This window comes from Triturus cristatus, chromosome 7, assembly GCF_964204655.1.
Source record: "Triturus cristatus chromosome 7, aTriCri1.1, whole genome shotgun sequence".
Lineage (NCBI taxonomy): Eukaryota > Metazoa > Chordata > Amphibia > Caudata > Salamandridae > Triturus > Triturus cristatus.
This window is the reverse complement of record NC_140590.1, coordinates 1,534,887,173-1,534,910,720: the sequence shown is the minus strand read 5'-3', so window position 1 is coordinate 1,534,910,720 and position 23,548 is coordinate 1,534,887,173. Positions and strand designations below refer to the sequence as shown.

The following is a 23,548-nucleotide window of genomic DNA, read 5'->3' as shown; positions in this document are numbered from 1 at the left end:
TCAGGGCCTGTATATCCCAGACCCGCTGTTCCGGCGGATAGACCCGGAACTGAGCCGAATCGAGAACCGCTCCGATGAAGAGGAGCTTCTGAGAGGGACTCCGGTGTGACTTCGGCACGTTGATGGAAAACCCCAGCAAATGCAGGAGATCCGCCGTAGTCTGGAGGTGGGAGACGACTGCCTGGGGCGAGCCCGCCTTCAACAACCAGTCGTCGAGATAGGGGAAGACTGGAACCCCTGATCTGCGCAGATGAGCTGCGACCACCGCCATCACTTTCATGAACACCCGAGGGGCACTGGTAAGGCCGAAGGGGAGCACGGTAAACTGAAAGTGCTCTTGACCCACCGTGAACCGCAGGTAACGCCGGTGGGCCGGCAGGACGGGGATGTGGAAATATGCGTCCTGCAAGTCCAACGCTACCATCCAGTCTCCCGGGTCTAGGGCAGCTAGAACCTGAGCCAAAGTTAACATCTTGAACCTTTCCTTCCGGAGGAAGGCATTGACGTTCCGGAGGTCCAAGATAGGGCGTAGGCCCTCTTTGCCCTTCTTGGGAACCAGAAAGTACTGGGAATTACAACCACGACCTACTTCTGGGCTCGGAACGCACTCGACGGCCCCCTTGGCCAAGAGGGCCGAAACTTCCTCGTGGAGAAGATTCAAATGATCCCCCGAGATACGGTGGTGCTGCGGTGGCATGGCTGGAGGGGTCGTCTCGAAGGGGAGGGAGTAGCCCCTTCGGACGATTTGCAGCACCCACCTGTCCGATGTGATGGACCGCCAGTGGAGCAGGTGATGGCGAACTCTGCCGCCCACTGGCGTGGAATGGGCCTGAAAGCTCGGACTAGGAAGGCTTTGAGGCAGATGGTGCCGGGGTGGATGTGGGCTGACCGCGTCGTCCTCCAGAACCGCCTCGGCGAAAACCACGTCCGCGACCGCGCGCAGGTTGGTTCTGCGGCTGGTGGCTAGGCGTATGTGAGGAGGCACCCCGTCCTTGGCCTCGAAAGGGGCGAAAGGCGGAAGTTTGCGACCGCGGGGCCGAGAGGCCCAAGGACTTGGCCGTAGCCCGGGAGTCCTTAAAGCGATTCAGCGCACTGTCCGCTTTCTCACCAAAAAGGCGAGTGCCATCAAAGGGCATGTCCATGAGAGTGCTCTGGACATCACCCGAAAAGGACGTGGACCGCAGCCAGGCGTGACGTCTAAGCGCCACCGTGGTAGAAATCGCCCTACCCAGCGAGTCCGTAGTGTCAAGCCCACATCGGCTAGCATGTCGTGCTGCATCCCTCCCATCGGCCAGAGCCTGGGTAAGTCGTGTCTGGACCTCCTCCGGACACAGGGGCAGCACGTCCTCCGCCGTATCCCACAGAGAGTGGGAATAACGGTCCAAGAGACAGGCGGTGTTCAAGGACCGCAGGCCCAAACTAAGGGAGGAGAACAGCTTTTTGCCAAACTGTTCCAGTCTCTTGGAATCCCGGTCCGGCGGAGCGGTCGGGAAGGAGGATTGGGAGGTAGAAGCCTGGATAACCAGGCTCTCGGGGGTAGAATGTTGGGACAGAAAACTGGGGTCGCCCGGAGCAGGGCGGTGGCGCCTGGCGACGTTCCTATCCACAGGGGGAACTGTGGAGGGCTTGGACCAGGTGCCCTGCAGAACGTCAATGAGGGCCTCATTGAATTGCAGCAGAGGCTCAGTGGAGCTTGCTGCAGACTGAAGCACCTCAGTGAGGACGTTAGTCCTCTCAGCCACGGCAGGTAGCTCGAGCCCAAGGGCTGCGGCCGCCTTGCGCAGCACCACAGAGAAAGCAGCACCCTCCTCCGAAGCCACAGTCGGAGGAGAGATTAATCCAGTGTCTGGGGAGGTATCCAGACCACTGGCCTCCCCCAGTTCATCTGCCCAGTCCTGTGACAGCTGAGCCTGAACGGCCATAGGATCCTCGGATCCCTCCCATTCGCCCCAGTCATCCGATTCCTGGTATGCAGGAGGAAGGATCGGAGCCGGACGATAGACATAATGTGTTTCCAGCGGCGCCAAACGCGGCGTCCATCGACGCCGTAACGGCGCCGGGCCCGGAGCGAGGCTGAACTGGGGCTCAACGCCGAGCAGAGCCGGCGTCGGAGGTGGTACCGGTGACGACGCCGGCGGAGGAGGCGTGACTAGGTCGACCGGCGTCAGCGGGGACTCGGGAACGGGTCCCTCGGGCACTTGCGGCATCGAGGCCAGCGCCGTCGCCGGGGCCGGAGCCGCCAGCAGGCAAGGTTGCCCAGTCGGGTCCGCGGGGCCCGAAGGCGCGCCAGCGGGCGTCGACAGCGGACCCAGGTTCCTCATGGCCGAGAGGAAGGCACTGACTTCCGCCGGCGTCGCGTCAGTCCCAGGGACCGGCGGGTATGGGGACTTGCGCGGCACCTGCGGCTCCGCTGGAGCCACGGGGGTTGAACCACCCTGACCCTCGGCCGAGTCGCGCGACCGGCGGGGGGAGTCCGAAGAGCGGTGTCGCCTCTTGGACTTCTTGGAGTGCTTCGACTTACCCGAAGACTTGGAGCCAGACGATCGATGATGACGTCGGCTGCGGCTCCGCAACCGATCCTTGGACCTTCCTTCTGGACCGGGATCGAGAGGGGCGCGGAGCCGAGTGGCGAAGCTCGAGAAGCTTACGGGACCGCACCCGTCTAGCCTTCGAGGTCAGGGCCTTGCAGTCCGACCACGACTCCGTGTCGTGGTCGAGGCCCAAACAGTAAAGGCACCGGCGGTGATGGTCCGTAACCGACATCAAGCGGTTGCAGTCAGCACAGGCTTTAAAACCAGGCATCCTACCGGCACCGGAGTCGAGACAAGATCAAAAAGGATCAAAAAATGTAGTCAAAAAAGACTAAAAGGGGTAGCTCTCCCGGATCTGCGCTTACTGGCACGGAAAAAAGATGAACTGACGTCAGCGCGCGAGGGCGGCGTCCAAGTACTCCGACGACGTCATTCCGGCGCACAACGCCGACGACGGACACGGAGCCGCAGACGACGCCTAGCGACGCGCAAGGGGTATTGCTGACGAAAAATCTTCCGGATCCAGTCTGACGCCTGGGGATATTCTAAGGTGAGGAATCTAACTAACGTGTTTCTTTCAGATCATATTTTATGAACATCTGACAGCTTGATATTGGAAAAAAGATAACTACTCAACTTGGTTACTTGGGGAGCTTTATTTAGTATTTTTATGCTTCAAGGATGTTACATTGTCAAAGAGGATTGGTCTTTACGGCAAAGAGCTAGTTTCCTACTAATAATTTGTTATCCCAGATAAAATGTTATTTTATTTACATAAAAAAAGAAATCCTGATTGCTATTTTCCCAGATGCTCCAAGATGCATTAATAGTTATGTAGTGCCCAAGACAACAGAAGGGGTAGAGAAATCCAGTAGCTCTTCAGCAGCATATATTTTGTACTATCCACCAGTTTCGGGAACAGGTGCCTTTTCATGCCATTCTATTAGTCATGATCTTGACAGTAAGGGGTACACGAGATGAAATACATTAAATAAGATAAACCTGCATTAAACATCTCTAAATAACAGTTTCAATTTGACTAAATGCAACCAATGGCAATGAAGCTCGGTCCCTTTAAGAGGACAAAACACTGACCTCAATCCCAACAGAGTGCGCAGTCAAACAAATCTCTTACCATGACTGACTAGCACGTTTGACAGCCACACACACAAGTTCTTCGATTCACAAGGTTTCCGTTTGAAGTTCAAGAAATTGGTTACTAGTTCAACTTATCGAAGATACTGACAGACTTTCAAACTTATGGGTGGCATGGTGGAATTATCATTAATGTGCACATTTTTTTTCAGAAGTTATTAACCACGCCTGCACTGTCTGGTTACAAACGTTCTGAGGTGGGCCAGCTCCTGCAGACGAGGAATAATTTCTTAACTTTTTTTTTTAAAAGAGGAAAATCCAGCAACATGTACCAAGGTCTAAAAATGTTTAAAATGACATTTACAATATGCCGTTACAGTATTAATCATGATTTTCCGGGTCATTTAATCAAGAACATTCTTTTTTGTAAATCACTCACTGTACAATTTCTTTTTCCTTAGAAGATTATGTTATATTGTGCAGGGGTAATTTAAAGGCAAGACCTGTGAGATGTCATACATTTTTTTTAAACATTGTTATGAATAATTTTATTCCCATGATATGGCAGATCCATCAATCCAATTTACAACCCACTGCATGCTGCCTCTACAAGGCTACCTTTCCTATAATTACACCAATAATAAAGAACAACACCACAAGAGCGAGTAGTCGTGTGTTCAGTCCTTCGTCCTTGATCATGGCTGATGAAGTAGATACAGTGTGACTTGTCTGCGGTGCCCTTCTCATCCGTAGTCCTTCATCATCCTACAGAAAAGAGGGAACAGAACAGGCAGTTTTAAGTAACACAAATCTTTCTATGTGCTTACTAAATGGAGAATGTTTATCTGATCTGCTTCTTAAAAGAAAATAAACAATTAAAAGTATCACATCAAACAGATTTGGAGCTCCTGATGCATCATAGAATGAACACAAAGTTATTAAGATGAAGCACAAACAAACAGCACGTCTTCTTCAACATCCAGTCATGATAGATAAGAAATCTTCAACTTGCCCATGTCCTTGGATAAGCCAATAGGTATTACCTTTATGACCTATTGGCTTTGTCAACACTTAAGGCATAATGCTTTTTGCCGATGCTGTACAGCATCAGCAAATAAAAAATAAACAAAACTGATAACGAAATATGTATTAAACGGTTACAAGATTCACGTGATGATTTATGTGAGACAAAGCATCACCACACATGTGCATGCCTACTGAATGACAAAAACAAGTGGAAAGCAAGTATTCAAATAAGAAGCATACAGGTGCTGGACAAGCCAACCGCTGGTAAATAATGGGTGGATTTCAAGCCCACTGTAAATTTGAGTGGTCCACAAAAGGTTTTCACCCACACAGTAAAAAAGCTGTCTGGCAGGCGAGACCTAAAAAAGATTTAAGAGCATTCCATATTTACTGACTTCACCCACCATATGATTTGATAGTTTTGAATCCTTCTGTGGCTGGCACCATGAACATTTCTGCATCGTCAGCAGAATAAATCAGAGAGTCTGACACTTTGGATTCTTCTGCCCCTGATTTTTCTAAAATATTTACCATTGATTCAAAAGAGATCCTGGACATCTGAAGGCGGCATTCACACTAATTATTTTCTGCTGTATAGTGTAAACTGCTAATGATAAAGTATGCCTTTGAAAACTAGCCAACAGAACGACTTTTGTTAGAAATGTGTTATTGTGCTTTTCCTATCAACAGTTTCAAACTCCGGGATTTATTTTGCAGTTTTAACAATGGTGGTAAAGGTTTTAAATGTGTTCAGAAATATGATGTGGACAGAGTTTATTATTCTTATTGTACATGGAAGAATTTAACTTGAGCCATCTGCAACAAAATGAATCTTGCGACTCATTTTTTGAATTCATGATTCATAAACTAATCTGCCTCTTAAATCATGAAAACCTTGTACACTTGGTAGCTTGACATCAGATAGATTTCAATGGATTGTTCCACAAAACAATGCAAAGACTAATGTGTGAAGGTAATTTATGAAGTCAATATAGTTACTTCCCCTCAGGCCCATGTTTCAGTTGGACATAAAAATAAAGATGTTCTTTTCATGACAGCTGATCATTTGTAAAACCGGAGACTGGAAACCAATACACCTTAATGAGACAGTGTGTTCCAACTTCTTGCCGCCTTAAAGTGACAAGTGAACTAATCTATTAATTCAGAACTTCGCAATTCAAAATCGTTCACATTGCCAAGTAGAAAAGCATAATTATAAACAGGCAAGATGACTCAAAAACAATGAATCCCATTTTCAAAGACTTTGAGCATCAAATAAAATCTAGAGTAATTAACCCTAAATATAGCACTTCTTTGCTTTCAGTTATCTGAATAAACCAACTGTCCCTCTCACTAATTAACGTTTGACAGAACAAGAAGTTTATCAAGAATTACTTTCTATTTTGGAATACAAGACATAGTCAAATGCAACTTCTTGAATAAAATATTAGTCCGGATATGAATGTGTCAAATACAATCATCAACAAATAGGAATAATTTAGTGGTAGGGTTTTTCTAAAATTAAATCGATTTAGGCATATATTAATTGCTATTTGATATACTAAGAGCTCACTAAATCACTTGAATAAGAGGAGAGAGAGATAGGATACTGATGTATGCAGAGCCCCTACTCACAGCAATGCCTTTTGTAAGTAACAACCAAGTTATATACTGGGCTGACTGCGATTTATAAGATCTTTAGAATACAAGTCAAAGCCATTTTTTTTTTTAATCAATCATTTTAATGAGGAAGAAAAACATTGCCAAAGCTAAATTCTCATCAACTTATCAGTGTTACCATACAAAATGCATTACAGAAACAAATAACTGCGCACTATTTAATCCCCAGGTCACATGATCATTCTTAAAGGCTTGCAGTTCTTGAATTTTATTTTGGGTCACATCTCTGGTCGGGGTAGATCCTATTAAGGGTCAAATCTCTCATTTTGATGCCTACTCTTGTTATCTCCATCTACTGTGTTACAACTTAATTCCTGCCCCTCCCCCCTTTTCTGCTCCAAGGGCCTTTTCCAAGTAGCCTTCTTGCTTTAATCACAGTCATGGGACAAGGTAGGTCTTCCGCAACCCCTGAATGTTTCAGTAATTTTAACGGCCAAAATCATGTGGAGAAATTTGCTATTCCTACGCTTAACTCTTTTGCCCTCACTCCCCGTCTTCCAATTGGAATATAGCTTTGAAAGTCCTCAAAACCTCCCATCTGCAATTCCTTCTCTGGTTTGTGCAAAATCTGCTTTCACCCTTCCTCTTCAGTTGCCCAGTTGACCTAACGAGTTTCTCTGCTCTCACATTTATGGTCCACCTTTAATCTGTGATGAGGGGGTAATACAGCTGGCCACCAACATTCCCCCCTCCACTGTTTACGTTCTCTCTCCAATACCACCAATTCACGTTCTACTGGAGATTCACCTCAGACCGAACTGGATGTTTCCAACTTGGTCTGGCTTTATCAGAATGCTCATTTTTAGCAAGTCTTCATTGCTAACAGAGAAACCAGGCGGTTTCAACAGAATGCAATACTGTCCCACCACCATTTTAGAATGCATGGTGAGATAGGAGAGCTCAGTTTTCAGGTGATACCCCAATTTGACGAAGGTTTCCATATACCCAAGAACAGTCACCAGAAGAGATGCTGCTTATAGCTCTGAAAGAAACTCTTGCACGGCAATCTGAAGCCTCAAGCATCCAGTGCAGCCTGCAGAGTTGGATCAGATCCTAGCACACACAAAGACTAATTCCACCATACTGAATCTTTTCTAACCAACTGGGCAGACTAGTGTACGTGGATCCTCCACTTGATTTGCTACTTCTATTAAGATTCATTAAAGAGAGGACTCAGTTCTGTGTCATGTTTAAAGCTATGCGTTTCCAAAGAAATGTACACTGGTAAAACCTGACCCAATCACTTGTTCAGTTTTGAAGATATTTTCATGGAATAGGCCTCTGTCTATTAGTTTATGATTACAGAACACACTGTTAATACACTCTTTTGGTTCAGATTCGCTGGGATTAGATTAGCATTGACAATAAAGCAGTTCTCCTCCCTAAGCGGTGGCAAATATGTGGGAGTTAGTGGTTTGAAAAATTGTCCGTAGGACTGCTTGTCCTACATTGGCTTGTCGGCGTGCTAATACATCTACTAAGTAATGTTCTCTAAACGTATGAGGGGTATACCATGTAGCTGCCTTATTATGTCAGCTATAGGTATAATTCCTAGGAAGGCCATTGAAGCTCCTTTTTTTACGAATGGAGTGAGCTTTGGGAGGAACAAGTTAAGTTTTTTGTTTCCGCATAGCATGTTTGGAAAAATGTAACAATCTATCTTGTAATGCCTGATTTTGAGATGGCCTTTCCTTTGTGTGGTTGTGTAAGCAACATATAAATGTCTTTCTAAATGGTTTAGTTCTGTCAATATAATACATTAGAGCTCTTTTTAAATCTAAGGTATGTAATGCCCTTACTGTAACAGTCAGGTTGTGGAAGAAAAAACAGGTAGTACAACAGACTATTTAAGATGGAATTGTGAGACCACCTTAGGTAAAAATGTAGTATTAGTACGAAGCACCATCCAATCTTTATGTATTTTGAACAATGGTTCTTCCAATGTTAATGCCTGGAGCTCAAGGACTCTTCTGAGTGAAGTGATAGCGACGAGAAAGGTTTCCTTCCATGATAAATACTGGAGTGGATCAAATAGAGGGCCCATTAGTCTTTTTAAAACCATAATGAGGTTCTATGTGGGAGCTAATGAAGCTCTAGGAGGAATGACTCGATTCCCCTAGTAGGCTTTGACAACTAGAATTCTGAACAAGGAAGTGTGTTGTCTATTTTAAAGAGAAGCAGCTACAGCTGTCAGGTGTAGCTTTTTTTGTATGAACGCTAGACCTGATATTTGTAAATGAATTAAGCAGCAGACAATGTCTTGTATTTTAGCAGCTAATGGATCAAGATTTTTGGATTGACAATAGTTAACAAATCCTTTCCATTTGGCAGCAAAGCAGGTCCGATTAGTAGGCCTGGATACCTCTTTAAGGATATATGGATAATGTTACTTACCCTGTAAGCATGTGTTCTTGGCATGCTTACTGGGTAGATTCACAAGCTTTGCATACTTCTGCCATCTAGTGTTGTGACCGGATTCTTTCCCGCGGAGAGTGAGAAGGGAGTTAGTAAGTGTAAAATAGAGATGTCCATGCGTATGTATGTAAACTGAGAAACTGCAACAACTACAGGAGACCAGGGAGGCGGGTGGGTGCATGTGAATCTACAGCTCTACATGCTAAGAACAGATGCTTACTAGGTAAGTAACATTATCCATTCGAGGCATGCGAGATGTAGATCACATGCTTTGCATAGACTATACAGCAGTATACTCCCAAAGCGGTGGCTAACCTGTAGTTGTTGTAGTCTGACAGTGTTCCAATTACTGCTTGGCCTACATCAGCTTGTTGCCTCGCTAACACATCTACACAATAGTGTTTGGTGAATGTGTGCAGAGTAGACCATGTTGCTGCCTTACAGATATCAACTAGGGGAATATTCCCAAACGTCATAGTAGCCAATATTTTGCAAGTGGAATGCGCTCTACGGGGGTATTAGCAAAGTTCTTTTTGCTTTCACATAACATGTTTGGATACAGTTTACGATCTATCTTGCAGTGCCTGATTTGGATATTGGATTAACTTTGTGTGGTGGAGAGAAAGCAAAAAAGAGTGCTATGCTTTGCGAAATTTTGTTTTTTTTTCAACGTAATAAAGTAGAGCTCTTCTAGGGTGTGTAGAGCTCGTTCTGCCACAGAATCAGATTGAGGAAAAAACACAGGCTCAACTGATTGATATGAAAGGCAGAAACTACTTTAGGGAGAAATTTCAGATTGGTGCGAAGAACCACATTGTCTCTGTGAAGCTGAAAGAAAGGCTCTTATATAGTTAATGCCTGGAGTTTACTAACTCTCTTCAGTGACGTTATTGCGATGAGGAAAGCAACTTTCCATGAGAGGAATTGTAATTGGCACCTACGCATTGGTTCAAATGGTGGACTCATTAGTCTTGTAAGAACTATGTTTAGGTTCCACACTGGTGCGGGTGGGACACTTGGTGATATTACTCTTTTTAATCCTTGCATAAAGCTTCATCACTGGTACTCTGAAAAGAGATAAGTGTTGCCTGTTTTGTAAGTAAGCAGCTACTGCTGCTAGATGTAAGCGAATGGATGTGTAGGCTAATCGACATTGCTGTAAATGTAACAGATGATGTTTTGTACAGAAGCATCAAGAGGATTGATATTGTTATTGTTACAATAGATAACAAATCGTTTCCATTTAGCTGCACAACATGCTCTATTAGTAGGCTTTCTAGCCTCTTTTAGGATATTCCTACAGTCTGGTGGTAAATATCCAAACTCCATGACTTTATGATCCAGATAGGCAGTTTCAGTTCTTTAGGATTTGGATGCCTGATTTCTCTTATGACTCGGAGTAAGGAGACTGGAGGCGAGATGCAACTTTTGGTGTGGAAATATTGACAGTTCCAGCAGGGTGGTGAACCTGGGTTGACATGCCCATGTTGGAGCTACGAGACTTCGTGTAAGGGATGTTTGCCTGACCTTCCGAACTACCAGTGGAATAAGTGGGAGAGGCGGAAAAGAGTAGGCAAATATTCCTGACGCACAAGTTACTTACCTTCGGTAACAAAATATCTGTAAGAAACATCAGTTAGTTATAGATTCCTTACCTTAGAATTACCCCCAAGCGTCAGACTGGACCCGGAAAGTTTGTCAGCAGTACCTATGCGCGTCGAAAGGTGGCGTGGGCCGGCTCCGAGTTCGTGGGCGTCGTCGTTGTCGCCGGGATGACGTTGCAGCAGCTACTTAGACGCTGCCCTCGCGCGCGGACGTCAGTTGTGTACACGACTTTCCATGCCAGAAACGCAGAGCCCTGCAAGACACTGACCATTGGTGCACAAAACTATGGCCCTGAAAGGAGGTCCTTAACCCTAGAAATCAGTTCGCAGAACGGGGAGGATGGGTGGGGCGGTAAGGAATCTATAACTAATGTTTCTTACAGAAGTATCGTCACCGAAGGTAAGTAACTTCTGCATCTGAAAGAAACACATTAATTATAGATTCCGTACCTTAGAACAGATACCTCAGCAATACCAACCCCGGTGGTGGGTTTGCGAAACAAGATCACACCATAAAGTCCTGGAGAACAGAACAGCCAAAGAAGCCGTCTCTCCGGACTTGGCTGTCCAGGCAGTAGTGTTTGGTGAACGTGTGCAGCGATGCCCACGTGGCCGCCTGACAGATGTCATTCGGAGGCACTCCTATTCCCAAGGCAGTAGTGGCTGCCATCGCGCTGGTGGAGTGAGCGCGTAGCCCCACTGGAGGCTCCTTTTTAGCTAGAGAGTAACAAGCCTTAATACACAACACGACCCATCGAGAAATGGTGCGTTTGTGTACGGCCCGACCCTTCTTTCCACCCGTGTAGCCAACAAAAAGTTGATCATCCACCCCGAACTGTTTTGTGCGATCCAGATAGAAGGACAGCGCACGTCTGGGTCCAGACGGTGGAGCCTCTCTTCTTCCTTTGAAGGATGCGGAGGAGGAAAGAAGGTGGGCAAAGTAATGGTCTGCCCGATGTGGAAGGCAGTGACCACCTTAGGAAGAAAGGATGGACGGATTCGGAGAACCACCTTGTCTGGGTGAACAGACAGGAAAGGAGGCTTTGAGGAAAGAGCCTGGAGCTCACTCACCCTTCTAGCAGAAGTGATTGCTACCAGGAAAGCAGTCTTAAGAGTCAAGAGATGTAAAGGACAGTTAAAAAGCGGCTCAAAGAGCGCACATTAAGTAAGTTAGTACAAGACTCAAGTCCCACTTGGCATAACGAAAGGAATTGGAGGTAAGAGAGGAGTTAAGCCTTTCAGGAAACAGTTAACTACAGGGGACTTGAAAAGAAAAGGCTGATCTGGCTGAAACGTAGCCCTCGATAGTGCCCAGAGCAGAGCCCTGCTGGCCTAAAGAGAAAAGGAACAAGAGAACTTCAGAGAGGGGCAAAAAGGTGATCCACAGCCTTTGCTGTGCACCATGCCACAAATTTGTTCCACCTGCAGGCGTATAACGTCTTTGTGGAGGGACGCCTGGCTGCCAAGATTACATCACAGACTTCAGGAGGCAGGTCGAAAGAAGTCAACTGCCGCCGCTCAATTTCCACGCAAGGAGGTTGAGACTGGACAGGTTCGGGTGGAGGACCGTCGCCTGCTGCTGCGACAGAAGATCCGCCTGCCTCTTCAGGAAGATCGGAGGATCGATGGCCATGTTGAGCAGCGCGGGATACCAGACTCTTCGTGCCCAATCCGGAGCCACAAGAATGACTTGGGCCCGGTCGCGCATGATCTTCAGCACTCTGGTCAGAAGTGGTATAGGCAGAAAGGCGTACAACAGACCGCAACTCCACTCGAGACGAAAAGCGTCGCTGAGCGAGTGCCGCCTTGGAAATTCCAACGCACAGTATTGCTGACATTCCGCGTTCTCTTCGGTGGCGAATAGATCTAACCAAGGGTCTACCCACTGTTGAAAGAGACCTTGCACCACCTCTGAGTGAAGACGGCATTCGTGATCCATCATGCACCTGCTGCTGAGTTTGTCCCCCCTGGCGTTCAGAGAACCTGCCAGGTGTTGAACCACTAAGGAAATGCCTTGATGTTCCAGCCACGTCCAGAGGCAAAGGGCCTCCTGACATAGGGTCCACGACCCCACCACGCCCCATTTGTTGCAATACTACATGGCGGTGGTCTGTGAACACCTGCACTACTCTTCCCCGGACAGAGGAAAGGAATGCCTTCAGTGCAAGACGGATCGCCAAGAGCTCCAGAAGGTTGATGTGAAACTCTGACTCTGCCGAAGACCAGAGGCCTCTGATTTCCGCCTCTCCAATGTGGCCGACCCACCCCAGAAGGGAGGCATCATTCACCACAGTGTGGTCGGGTTGGAAAAGGGAGAGGGATCTGCCACTGACCCAATCCTGGTTCGTGAGCCACCACTGCAGTTGTTGATCAGTGCCCTCTGACATCTGAACGTAGTCGGACAGATTCCCCCGATGCTGCGCCTACTGTAACTTCAGGTCCCACTGTAGAGCCTGCATATGCCACCTGGCATGATTGGTCAGAAAAATACAGGAGGCCATGAGGCCCAGCACCCTCAGGGTCATTCTGACCGAAACCTGGGACAAGGGCTGAAAGATCGGAATCATAGCCCGAATGTCCCGGACTCACTGTTCGAGAGGATAGACCCGAAACTGCGCCGTGTCTAGAACTGCGCTGATGAAGAGGAGCTTCTGAGTGGGAGTCAGGTGCGACTTCGGCACATTGATGGAGAACCCCAGCAGATGCAGGAGGTCGGCCGTAGTCTGGAGGTGGGAGACGACTGTCTGAGGCGAGCCCGCCTTCAACAGCCAGTCGTTGAGATAGGGGAAGACTGAAACCCCTAATCTGAGCAGATGAGCTGCGACCACGGCCATCACTTTCGTGAACACCCGAGGGGCGCTGGTAAGGCCAAAGGGGAGCACGGTAAACTGAAAATGCTCCTGGCCTACCGTGAACCGCAGGTAACGCCGGTGGGCCGGCAGGACGGGGATGTGAAAATAAGCGTCCTGCAAGTCCAACGCTACCATCCAGTCTTGCGGGCCGAGGGCAGACAAGACCTGAGCAAGCGTGAGCATCTTGAACTTCCCCTTCCGGAGAAAGCAATTGATGTCCCTGAGATCCAAGATAGGACACAGGCCCTTGTCCTCCTTGGGAACCAGAAAGTAGTGGGAGTAGCAACCACGACCTACTTCTGGGACAGGAACGCGCTTGATGGCTCCCTTGGCCAAGACAGCCATAACTTCCTGCTGGAGAAGTGCCAGATGATCCTCCGACATACGGTGGTAACGAGGTGGCATGGCTGGAGGGGTAGTCTCGAAGGGGAGGGAGTAGCCCCTTCGGACTAGGAAGGCTTGGTGGTTGCTGCAGAGAAGGGTTTGGGAGACTGGTCCACCCGCTGGCCCCCTGAGGAGCACCTCTTCCCGTAGCAACAAAAGGGGTAAAAAGCAGACTGTGCCGGACGGGAGGAGAGGCCAAGGGACTTGGCCATAGCCCGTGAGTTCTTGAAGCACTCTAGGGTGTTGTCTGCTTTGTTGCCAAAGAGGCGACGGCCATCAAAGGGCATGTCCATCAAGGTGTTCTGAACATCCCCTGAAAAGCCAGTGGACCTCATCCAGGCGAAGCGACGAAGCGCTACCAACGTTGAAATAGTCCTGCCCAGAGAGTCGGCAGTGTTCAGCCCACATGTTCTTCCTAAAATGGTCCAGCTTCTTGGATTCCCTTTCCGGTGGAGCGGTAGGGAAGGCGCTTTTGGAGTTGGAGGCTTGGACCACCAAACTCTCCGGGGTGGGGTGTTGGGAGAGGAAAGTGGGGTCGCCCAGAGCCAGGTGGTGGCGTTGGGCGATCATCCTGTCCACGGGTGCCCCCGTGTTGGGCCTGGACCAGGTGCCCAAAAGGATGTCAGTGAGGGCCTCATTAAACGGAAGCAGGGGCTCCGAAAAGCTTGCCGCCGGTTGAAGCACCTCAGTAAGGAGGTTAGTCCTGACCGTCACCGTCACCGTAGGGAGGTTGAGAGCCTTGGCCGCCCTACGCAATACCACAGCGTATGAGGCTCCCTCCTGTAGCCACGGTAGGAAGAGACAACATGCCACGGTCGGGTGAAGTGTCAAGACCACTGGCATCCCCTAGTTCCGCTCTCCAGTCCTGTTCAGAACCAAGCTGGTCAGTTAGAGGGTCACCTGACCCCTCCCAGTCGTCCTCTTCTTCTTCTGCTTGCCCCTGTGGTTGGAAAGGGGCCCCAGAAGTGAACAGGGGCATGAAAACCCCACCCGGCGATTGATGCCGGTCCGGCGCGGTGTCTACGTCAGGAAGGAGGCTGGGGTCGACGCTGGCCAAGGAGGGGGGGTTTCGTGGGTGACCAGCGTCTGGCACGGTAGTGGTGCAGTCAGAAGCAGCGACGGTGGGGGCATAATAAGGTCTATCGACGCCGATCCGGATCCAGGCCTGGATCCAAGGGGGGCCTGCGGTGGCGGGACAGGAGCCGCCGGCAGCTAAGACCTAGGCCCCCCCAACCGAGTCCGTGGGGCGCGAAGGCGCGCCGGCGGGGTTGGTCCGCTCAAAGATGGCATGCATCGCCTCATAGAACGTACAAAGCTGGGCAGGGGTCGCTCCGGGTCCCGGAAAGGGAGTGAAGCTCTGAGTCGCTCTGCGCCGACGACGCACGCCTCGTCGAGTCGGCCGACCGACGAGGAGGCGAAGAGCGACTATGCTTCTTCGACTTCTTCTTATGCTTCGACTTACCAGACCCCAGTGCGAAGACTTCGAGCCGGACTGATGGTGGCTCCGCGACCGGTCCCTCAACCTCCCTCTCGACCGGAACCTTGAACGGCACGGTGCAGACTGCCATCGTCCAAGCAGCTTTCGGGACCACTCCCGCAAAGCCTTCGGCATCAACAACTGACCGTCGGAGCACGACTTGGGGTCATGGTCGCACTCCAGGCAAAAGAGGCACACGCGGTGCGGGTCCATCACCGACATCAATCGGGTACAGGAACCGCAGGCCTTGAAACCGGACATCCCTCGTGCACCTGTTCGGAGTCGGAGCCTCGAAACAAGACATCTAGAAATGTCAGAGAAAACGAGTCAAAAATTACTGAGGTACCGCTCTTCCCGGATCTGCGATGGCTGGCGCAGAAAAAGAAAACTGACGTCAGCGCACGAGGGCGGCGACTAAGTAGCTGCCGCGACGTTATCCCGGCGACCACGACGACGAACGCGGAGCCGACCAATGCCACCTTCCGACGTGCAGAGGTACTGCTAAGTAAAAAACTTTACAGATTCAGTCTGACGCCTGGGGGTAATTCTAAGGTAAGGAATCTATAACTAACATGTTTCTTTCAGATCAGTTCATCCATAGGGCATTGCCTTTGGAGAGTGGGTGTGGGAACCTGAAGGTGAAGTTTGGGCCTTTTGCATTTTCTGCTGTGGCTAACAGGTCTATCTGAGGAAATCCCCATTACTGAAAGTAGGGGAGGAGAACCTGAGGATGAAGTTCCCATTCGTGGATTTGCTGCTTCTGTCTGCTGAGAAGGTCTACAATCTGATACTTTATTCCTGGAAGGTTTTGTATAGCCCATTTCCAAATGGATTGTGCTAGGCGTGACAGTTGGTAAGAGTGTCTCCCCCTGTTTTTGGATATAGTACATAACTGTCATGTTGTCCATGCGGACTAGGACAGCTTTGCCTACAAGGTGAATTTAAAGGGCTTTGAGCTCTAGAAAGACTGCTAGGAGTTCTAGGTGATTTATATGCAGAATGTTGTGCTTCAGACTCCACAATCTTTGGATTGTGTGATCCTGCAAGTGAGCCCCCAACCAGTGAGCGATGCGTCTGATGTTAGCACTATCTGTGGAACAGGGTCGGTGAGAGGCCGCCTTTGGATACATTTTGTGGGTTCCACCACTGCACAGAGCGATGGGTGCGGCCGTCTATCAAAACTAGATCGTTTAAATGACCCTGCGACTGGTTCCACTGACTAGCTAAACATTCTTGAAGGGGACGCAAGTGAAGTCTTGCATGGGGGATGATTATAATGCAAGATGCCATCATTCCCAGTAGTTGCATGAAGACTCTGGCTGGTAATGAGTGGTTGGGCTGAAACTGAGTGAGAATAGACAATGCTGTGAATTCTGGCTGCAGTGGGAGAGGCTAGAGCTTTTTGAGTCTATGGCGGCTCCCAAATAAGTTTGTGCGTTTGAAGGTTGTAGGTGAAATTTTAGCGCATTCACCTCAAACCCTAGCTGGTGTAGTAAGTGAATTGTGGCTTGAGTGTGCTGGCGACACTTGTGGTAAGTTCTGCTTTGATGAGCCAGTCATCTAGATAAGGGAAGACGTGGATATGCTGTCTTCTCAGATGAGCTGCGACTACTGCCAGGCATTTGGTAAATACTTTGGGAGCAGTTGTGACTCCAAACAGTAGTACTGTGAATTGGTAATTGTTAGATTTGGCATCTTTTGGCGTGTTTCCCCTGAGTTTTTTCTTTCTGCCCTCCGTGTTTTTACCTGTTTTTGCTGGTGTAACGTTTCTGCGAGCTTTTCGCACTGCCAATCAGTGGTAAATTGCTGGTGCTCCTGTGGTAAATTGTGTTATGATTGGATGTTTGATTTACTTGTCAGTCCCCAGTAAAGGGCACTGCGGGTGCCGGGGCTTGTTAGTCAACCGCTGCTCGTGGGCCTGCAGCACGGATTGTGCCACCCACGTACGTAGCCCAATAAAGGTATACGTGAATAAAGCTTGGTATGCCTGAACTCAGCGTCTGAAGACGCAGCCTTTAGTGAGGGTGTCCTTTTCATTCTGAGTTCATAAAGGCCACTTTTAGAAAGTGGGTATTATTTTGCTTGGTCATCCCGTGTGCCTCTGCTGGAATGTGGATTGCCTGTCTGGGTTTTGGACGACAGATGGCTAGGAAGCAGGGTGGCTCCCGATAATCTAGGTAGGTCAGGAAGGGGCTAAATAAACCTGGGCTAAATAAACCTGGGCTGCGATGGGGGAAGAGGGAGGAGATTTCCTTGCACCTCAAAGGGCCTGATCTGCCTCTGACAAAACAGTCTACACATCCTGCCAGGAATTTACACCAGAGACGGCTGAACTGGTTCTGGCCAGGCACAGACATCCCCTGCCTGGAAGATCAAATGATTTTTGTGTACAAATACTGGGGCCCAGACCCCTGAACTTTAGAACTCATCTGGATCAAGAAGACTGCCAAGAAGAGCCGGAAAAGCTGCAAGAAGGAACAACTGCTTTGCTGGGCCAACCTGCAGTGGCTGCTTCTGTCTTGGACAGTGAAAGGCCTGTGTGAGAACGTGCCATCTTTCTTGCATGGTATGCCCCTACTTTTTGCTGAATTGCTGATGTACTTTGACCGAGTGTGCCCTGGGATCCTGCCAATCAGGTACCCAGGGCCTATGTTCCTTCCCTAAAACTGTGTTGGAGCATAAACCCAATTGGCATCTCTGGCCACATGTCAGCCCCATGTAAATGGTACACTAGATACCCAGGACCCTGTGACCAGAGAAGGCCCCTAAGGGCTGCAGCACTCATTGTGCCAACCTTAGAGGCCCTGTACCCTCACAAACACAAACACACACACACTGCCCTTGCGTGTCTGGGTGCAGAACAAAACAGAATCGACATGGCACACATCCCTGTGTGCCATACCCACAACACACACTGCCCTGGCATACATCAGTCACCCCTCTAGCTGGGTGCCCTACGCCAGTGGTGTGGGTACAGGTGCCCTGTGCCTCTACCGTACCCAGGTCTATTCCTGGGCACTGTAAGCGCAGTGCTGCCATTTAAGAGCATATGGTGCTGGGAGATCGTCAACACGACTTCCACAGCACCATGATGGCTACACTGAAGACTGAGAAGTTTGGCATCAAACTTCTCAGCACATTAAACCCGCTCTGATGCCAGTGTGGGATTTAATGTACAATGCACGACAAAGGGCATCTTGAATGAATGAATGAATTTATTTATAAAGCGCTACATCCACTCCAAGGAGCATCTTGGCGCTATCAGACCATAAGCAAAAGATAAAGCAATAACGAAAAGGATAAGGAGAGAAATAAAAGTGAAAGTCCCTGTGATGAACAAGTTACTTACCTTCGGTAACGATGTATCTGTAAGAAACATTAGTTAGATTCCTCACCTTAGAAAATCCCCAGGCGTCAGACTGGATCCGGAAGATTTTTCGTCTGCAATACCCCTTGCGCGTCGCTAGGCGTCGTCTGCGGCTCCGCGTCCGTCGTCGGCGTCGTGCGCCGGAATGACGTCGGAGTACTTAGACGCTGCCCTCGCGCGCTGACATCAGTTCTTGTACATAGCTTTCCGCACCAGGAACGCAGAGCCATGCAAAGACCGACACTGGTGCCAAAAATAAAATCTAGGGGCCTGAAAAGGATAACCTTAACCCTAGATGTCAGTTCGCAGAACGGGGAGGATGGGTGGGTCGGTGAGGAATCTAACTAATGTTTCTTACAGATACATCGTTACCGAAGGTAAGTAACTTGTTCATCTGAAAGAAACACGTTAGTTAGATTCCTCACCTTAGAATAGATACCCAAGCAATACCATCCCCGGTGGTGGGTCTGCGAACCAAGATCACACCAGAAAGTCCTGGAGGACAGAACGGCCAAAGAAGCCATCCCTCCAGACTTGGCTGTCAAGGCAATAATGCCTGGCAAACGTGTGTAGCGAAGCCCACGTTGCCGCCTGACAGATGTCCTGCAAAGGGACACCCCGTCCCAAAGCAGTGGTAGCCGCCGTGGCCAGAGTAGAATGGGCGCGCAGCCCAACAGGAGCGTCCTTTTTTGCCAAGGAGTAACACATTTTGATGCACAAAACGACCCACCGAGAGATGGTCCGTTTGTGCACAGCTTTCCCCTTCTTAGCACCCACGTATCCAACGAAAAGTTGGTCGTCCACCCGGAACTGCTTTGTGCGGTCCAGATAAAAGGAGAGCGCACGTTTTGGGTCCAGACGGTGTAGCCTCTCTTCCTCTTTGGAAGGATGCGGAGGCGGAAAGCAGGTGGGCAAGGTGACAGACTGCCCAAGATGAAATGGAGTCACCACTTTTGGAAGAAAGGAGGGACGAGGCCGTAGGACAACCTTGTCGGGATGAACAGAGAGAAAAGGAGGCTTTGAAGATAAAGCCTGGAGCTCACTCACCCGTCTAGCCGAGGTGATGGCTACCAGAAAAGCAGTCTTAAGCGTCAGCAGACGAAGAGGACAATTATGAAGAGGCTCAAAGGGAGCGCACATTAGAAATGTGAGAACAAGATTCAAGTCCCACTGAGGCATTACAAAAGGGACAGGAGGGAACGTGTGAGCAATGCCCTTTAGAAAGCGTGTAACTACAGGGGACTTGAAAAGAGAAGGCTGATCAGGAAGCCGCAAGAAGGCAGAGATGGCAGCAAGATAACCTGTCAGGGTGCCCAGGGCAGAGCCCTGCCGGGCCAAAGAAAGAAGAAACAGTAGAACCTCAGAAAGAGGGGCGGAAAGGGGATCCACAGCCTTTGCTGTGCACCATGCCACAAATTTGTTCCACCGGCAGGCGTATACCGTCTTTGTGGAGGGACGCCTGGCTGCCAGAATGATATCACAGACTTCAGGAGGCAAGTCAAATGGCATCAACTGCCGCCGCTCAATCTCCACGCATGGAGGTGGAGGCTGGACAGGTTCGGGTGGAGGACCGTCCCCTGCTGCTGCGACAGAAGATCCTCCCGAAGGGGCAGACGTATCGGAGGATCGGTCAACATACTGAATAGCTCGGGATACCAGTACCTTCGTGCCCAATCCGGAGCCACCAAGATGACTTGGACCCGGTCGCGCCTGATCTTCTTCAGCACTCTGGGCAGAAGTGGTATAGGCGGAAAGGCGTACAACAGACCGCAACTCCACTCGTGACGAAAAGCGTCGCCGAGCGAGTGCTGCCTTGGAAATTCCAACGCGCAGAACTGCTGACATTGCGCGTTCTCTTCGGTGGCGAAGAGATCTAACCAAGGCTCTCCCCACTGCTGAAAGAGACCTTGCGCCACTTCGGAGTTCAGACGCCATTCGTGATCCATCATGCACCGGCGGCTGAGTTCGTCTGCTCTGGCGTTCAGAGAGCCCGCCAGATGTTGAACCACCAGGGTGACGCCCTGGTGTTCCAGCCACGTCCAGAGGCGCAGAGCCTCCTGACAAAGGGTCCACGACCCCACCCCGCCCAGTTTGTTGCAATACCACATGGCGGTGGTGTTGTCCGTGAACACCTGCACGACACTTCCCCTGACAGAGGGAAGGAAGGCTTTCAGTGCAAGTCGGATCGCTCAACTCCAACAGGTTGATGTGGAGACGAGACTCCGCCGGAGACCAGAGGCCTCTGATCTCCGCCTCTCCCATATGGCCACCCCATCCCAGGAGGGACGCATCCGTCACTACGACATGCTCCGGTTGGGGAAGGGAGAGGCTCTTGCCCGTGACCCAATCGCGGTCCGTGAGCCACCACTGCAACTGCTGTGCAGTGCCCTCCGAGATCAAGACATGGTCGGACAGGTTGCCGTGATGCTGGGCCCACTGAAACTTCAGGTCCCACTGCAGAGCCCGCATGCGCCGCCTGGCGTGATGCACTAGTAGGATGCAGGAGGCCATCAGCCCCAGAAGCCGCAACACTAGCCTGACCGACACCCAGGATAGAGGCCGAAAGATGGGAATCAGGGCCTGTATATCCCAGACCCGCTGTTCCGGCGGATAGACCCGGAACTGAGCCGAATCGAGAACCGCTCCGATGAAGAGGAGCTTCTGAGAGGGACTCCGGTGTGACTTCGGCACGTTGATGGAAAACCCCAGCAAATGCAGGAGATCCGCCGTAGTCTGGAGGTGGGAGACGACTGCCTGGGGCGAGCCCGCCTTCAACAACCAGTCGTCGAGATAGGGGAAGACTGGAACCCCTGATCTGCGCAGATGAGCTGCGACCACCGCCATCACTTTCGTGAACACCCGAGGGGCGCTGGTGAGGCCGAAGGGGAGCACGGTAAACTGAAAGTGCTCTAGGCCCACCGTGAACCGCAGGTAACGCCGGTGGGCCGGCAGGACGGGGATGTGTAAATATGCGTCCTGCAAGTCCAACGCTACCATCCAGTCTCCAGGGTCTAGGGCAGCTAGAACCTGAGCCAAAGTTAACATCTTGAACCTTTCCTTCCGGAGGAAGGCATTGACGTTCCGGAGGTCCAAGATAGGGCGTAGGCTCTCTTTGCCCTTCTTGGGAACCAGAAAGTAGTGGGAATAACAACCACGACCTACTTCTGGGCTCGGAACGCGCTTGACGGCCCCCTTGGCCAAGAGGGCCGAAACTTCCTCGTGGAGAAGATTCAAATGATCCCCCGAGATACGGTGGTGCTGCGGTGGCATGGCTGGAGGGGTCATCTCGAAGGGGAGGGAGTAGCCCCTTCGGACGATTTGCAGCACCCACCTGTCCGATGTGATGGACCGCCAGTGGAGCAGGTGATGGCGAACTCTGCCGCCCACTGGCGTGGAATGGGCCTGAAAGCTCGGACTAGGAAGGCTTTGAGGCGGATGCTGCCGGGGTGGATGTGGGCTGACCGCGTCGTCCTCCAGAACCGCCTTGGCGGAAACCACGTCCACGTCCGCGCGCAGGTTGGTTCTGCGGCTGGTGGCTAGGCGTACGTGAGGAGGCACCCCTTCCTTGGCCACGAAAGGCGGAAGTTTGCGACCGCGGGGCCGAGAGGCCCAAGGACTTGGCCGTAGCCCGGGAGTCCTTAAAGCGATTCAGCGCACTGTCCGCTTTTTCGCCGAAAAGGCGAGTGCCATCAAAGGGCATGTCCATGAGGGTGCTCTGGACATCGCCCGAAAAGGACGTGGACCGCAGCCAGGCGTGACGTCTAAGCGCCACTGAGGTAGAAATCGCCCTACCCAGCGAGTCCGTAGTGTCAAGCCCACATCGGATAGCATGTCGTGCTGCATCCCTCCCATCGGCCAGAACCTGGGTAAGTCGTGTCTGGACCTCCTCCGGACACAGGGGCAGCACGTCCTCCACCGTATCCCACAGAGAGTGGGAATAACGGTCCAAGAGACAGGCGGTGTTCAAGGACCGCAGGCCCAAACTAAGGGAGGAGAACAGCTTTTTGCCGAACTGTTCCAGTCTCTTGGAATCCCGGTCTGGCGGAGCGGTCGGGAAGGAGGATTGGGAGGTAGAGGCCTGGATAACCAGGCTCTCGGGGGTAGGGTGTTGGGACAGAAAACTGGGGTCGCCCAGAGCAGGGCGGTGGCGCCTGGCGACGTTCCTTTCCACAGGAGGAACTGTGGAGGGCTTGGACCAGGTGCTCTGCAGAACGTCAGTGAGGGCCTCATTGAATGGCAGCAGAGACTCAGTGGAGCTTGCTGCAGACTGAAGCACCTCAGTGAGGACGTTAGTCCTCACAGCCACGGCAGGTAGCTCGAGCCCAAGGGCTGCGGCCGCCTTGCACAGCACCACAGAGAAAGCAGCACCCTCCTCCGAAGCCACAGTCGGAGGAGAGATGAATCCAGTGTCTGGAGAGGTATCCAGACCACTGGCCTCACCAAGTTCTTCTGCCCAGTCCTGTGACAGTTGAGCCTGAACGGCCATAGGATCCTTGGATCCCTCCCATTCGCCCCCATCATCCGATTCCTGGTATGCAGGAGGAAGGATCGGAGCCGGGCGATAGACAAAATGTGTCTCCAGCATTGCCGAACGCGTCGTCCATCGACGCCGTAACGACGCCGGGACCGGAGCGGGGCTGAACTGGGGCTCGACGCCGAGCGGAGCCGGCGTCGGAGGTGGTACCGGTGTCGACGCCGGCGGAGGAGGCGTGACGAGGTCGACCGGTGTCGGCGGGGACTCGGGAACGGGTCCCTCGGGCACTTGCGGCGTCGAGGCCGGAGCCGTCGACGGATGCCGGGGCCGGGGCCGGAGCCGCCGGCAGGCAAGGTTGCCCAGTCGGGTCCGCGGGGCCCGAAGGCGCGCCAGCAGGCGTCGACGGCGGAGCCAGGTTCCTCATGGCCGAGAGGAAGGCACTGACTTACGCCAGCATCGCGTCAGTCTCAGGGACCGGCGGGTATGGGGACTTGCGCGGCGCCTGCGGCTCCGCTGGAGCCGCGGGGGTGGAACCACCCTGACCCTCGATCGAGTCGCGCGACCGGCGAGGGGAGTCCGAAGAGCGGTGTCGCCTCTTGGACTTCTTGGAGTGCTTCGACTTACCCGAAGACTTGGAGCCAGA

The 23,548-nt window shown here is 51.0% G+C and overlaps 1 protein-coding gene across 1 annotated transcript in view; it reads right to left on the bottom strand.

The window, feature by feature from the left end:
• Positions 1–3,168: 3,168 nt before the first annotated feature.
• The window catches only part of VAPB (VAMP associated protein B and C), a 285,803-nt gene continuing 265,423 nt past the window's right edge, over positions 3,169–23,548 (bottom strand). Inside the window, exon 6 of the mRNA XM_085619302.1 lies at positions 3,169–4,391. Within this exon, the coding sequence (XP_085475428.1) occupies positions 4,233–4,391 (159 nt within the window). The 3' untranslated portion in view covers positions 3,169–4,232. The remainder of the gene's footprint in view (positions 4,392–23,548) is intronic.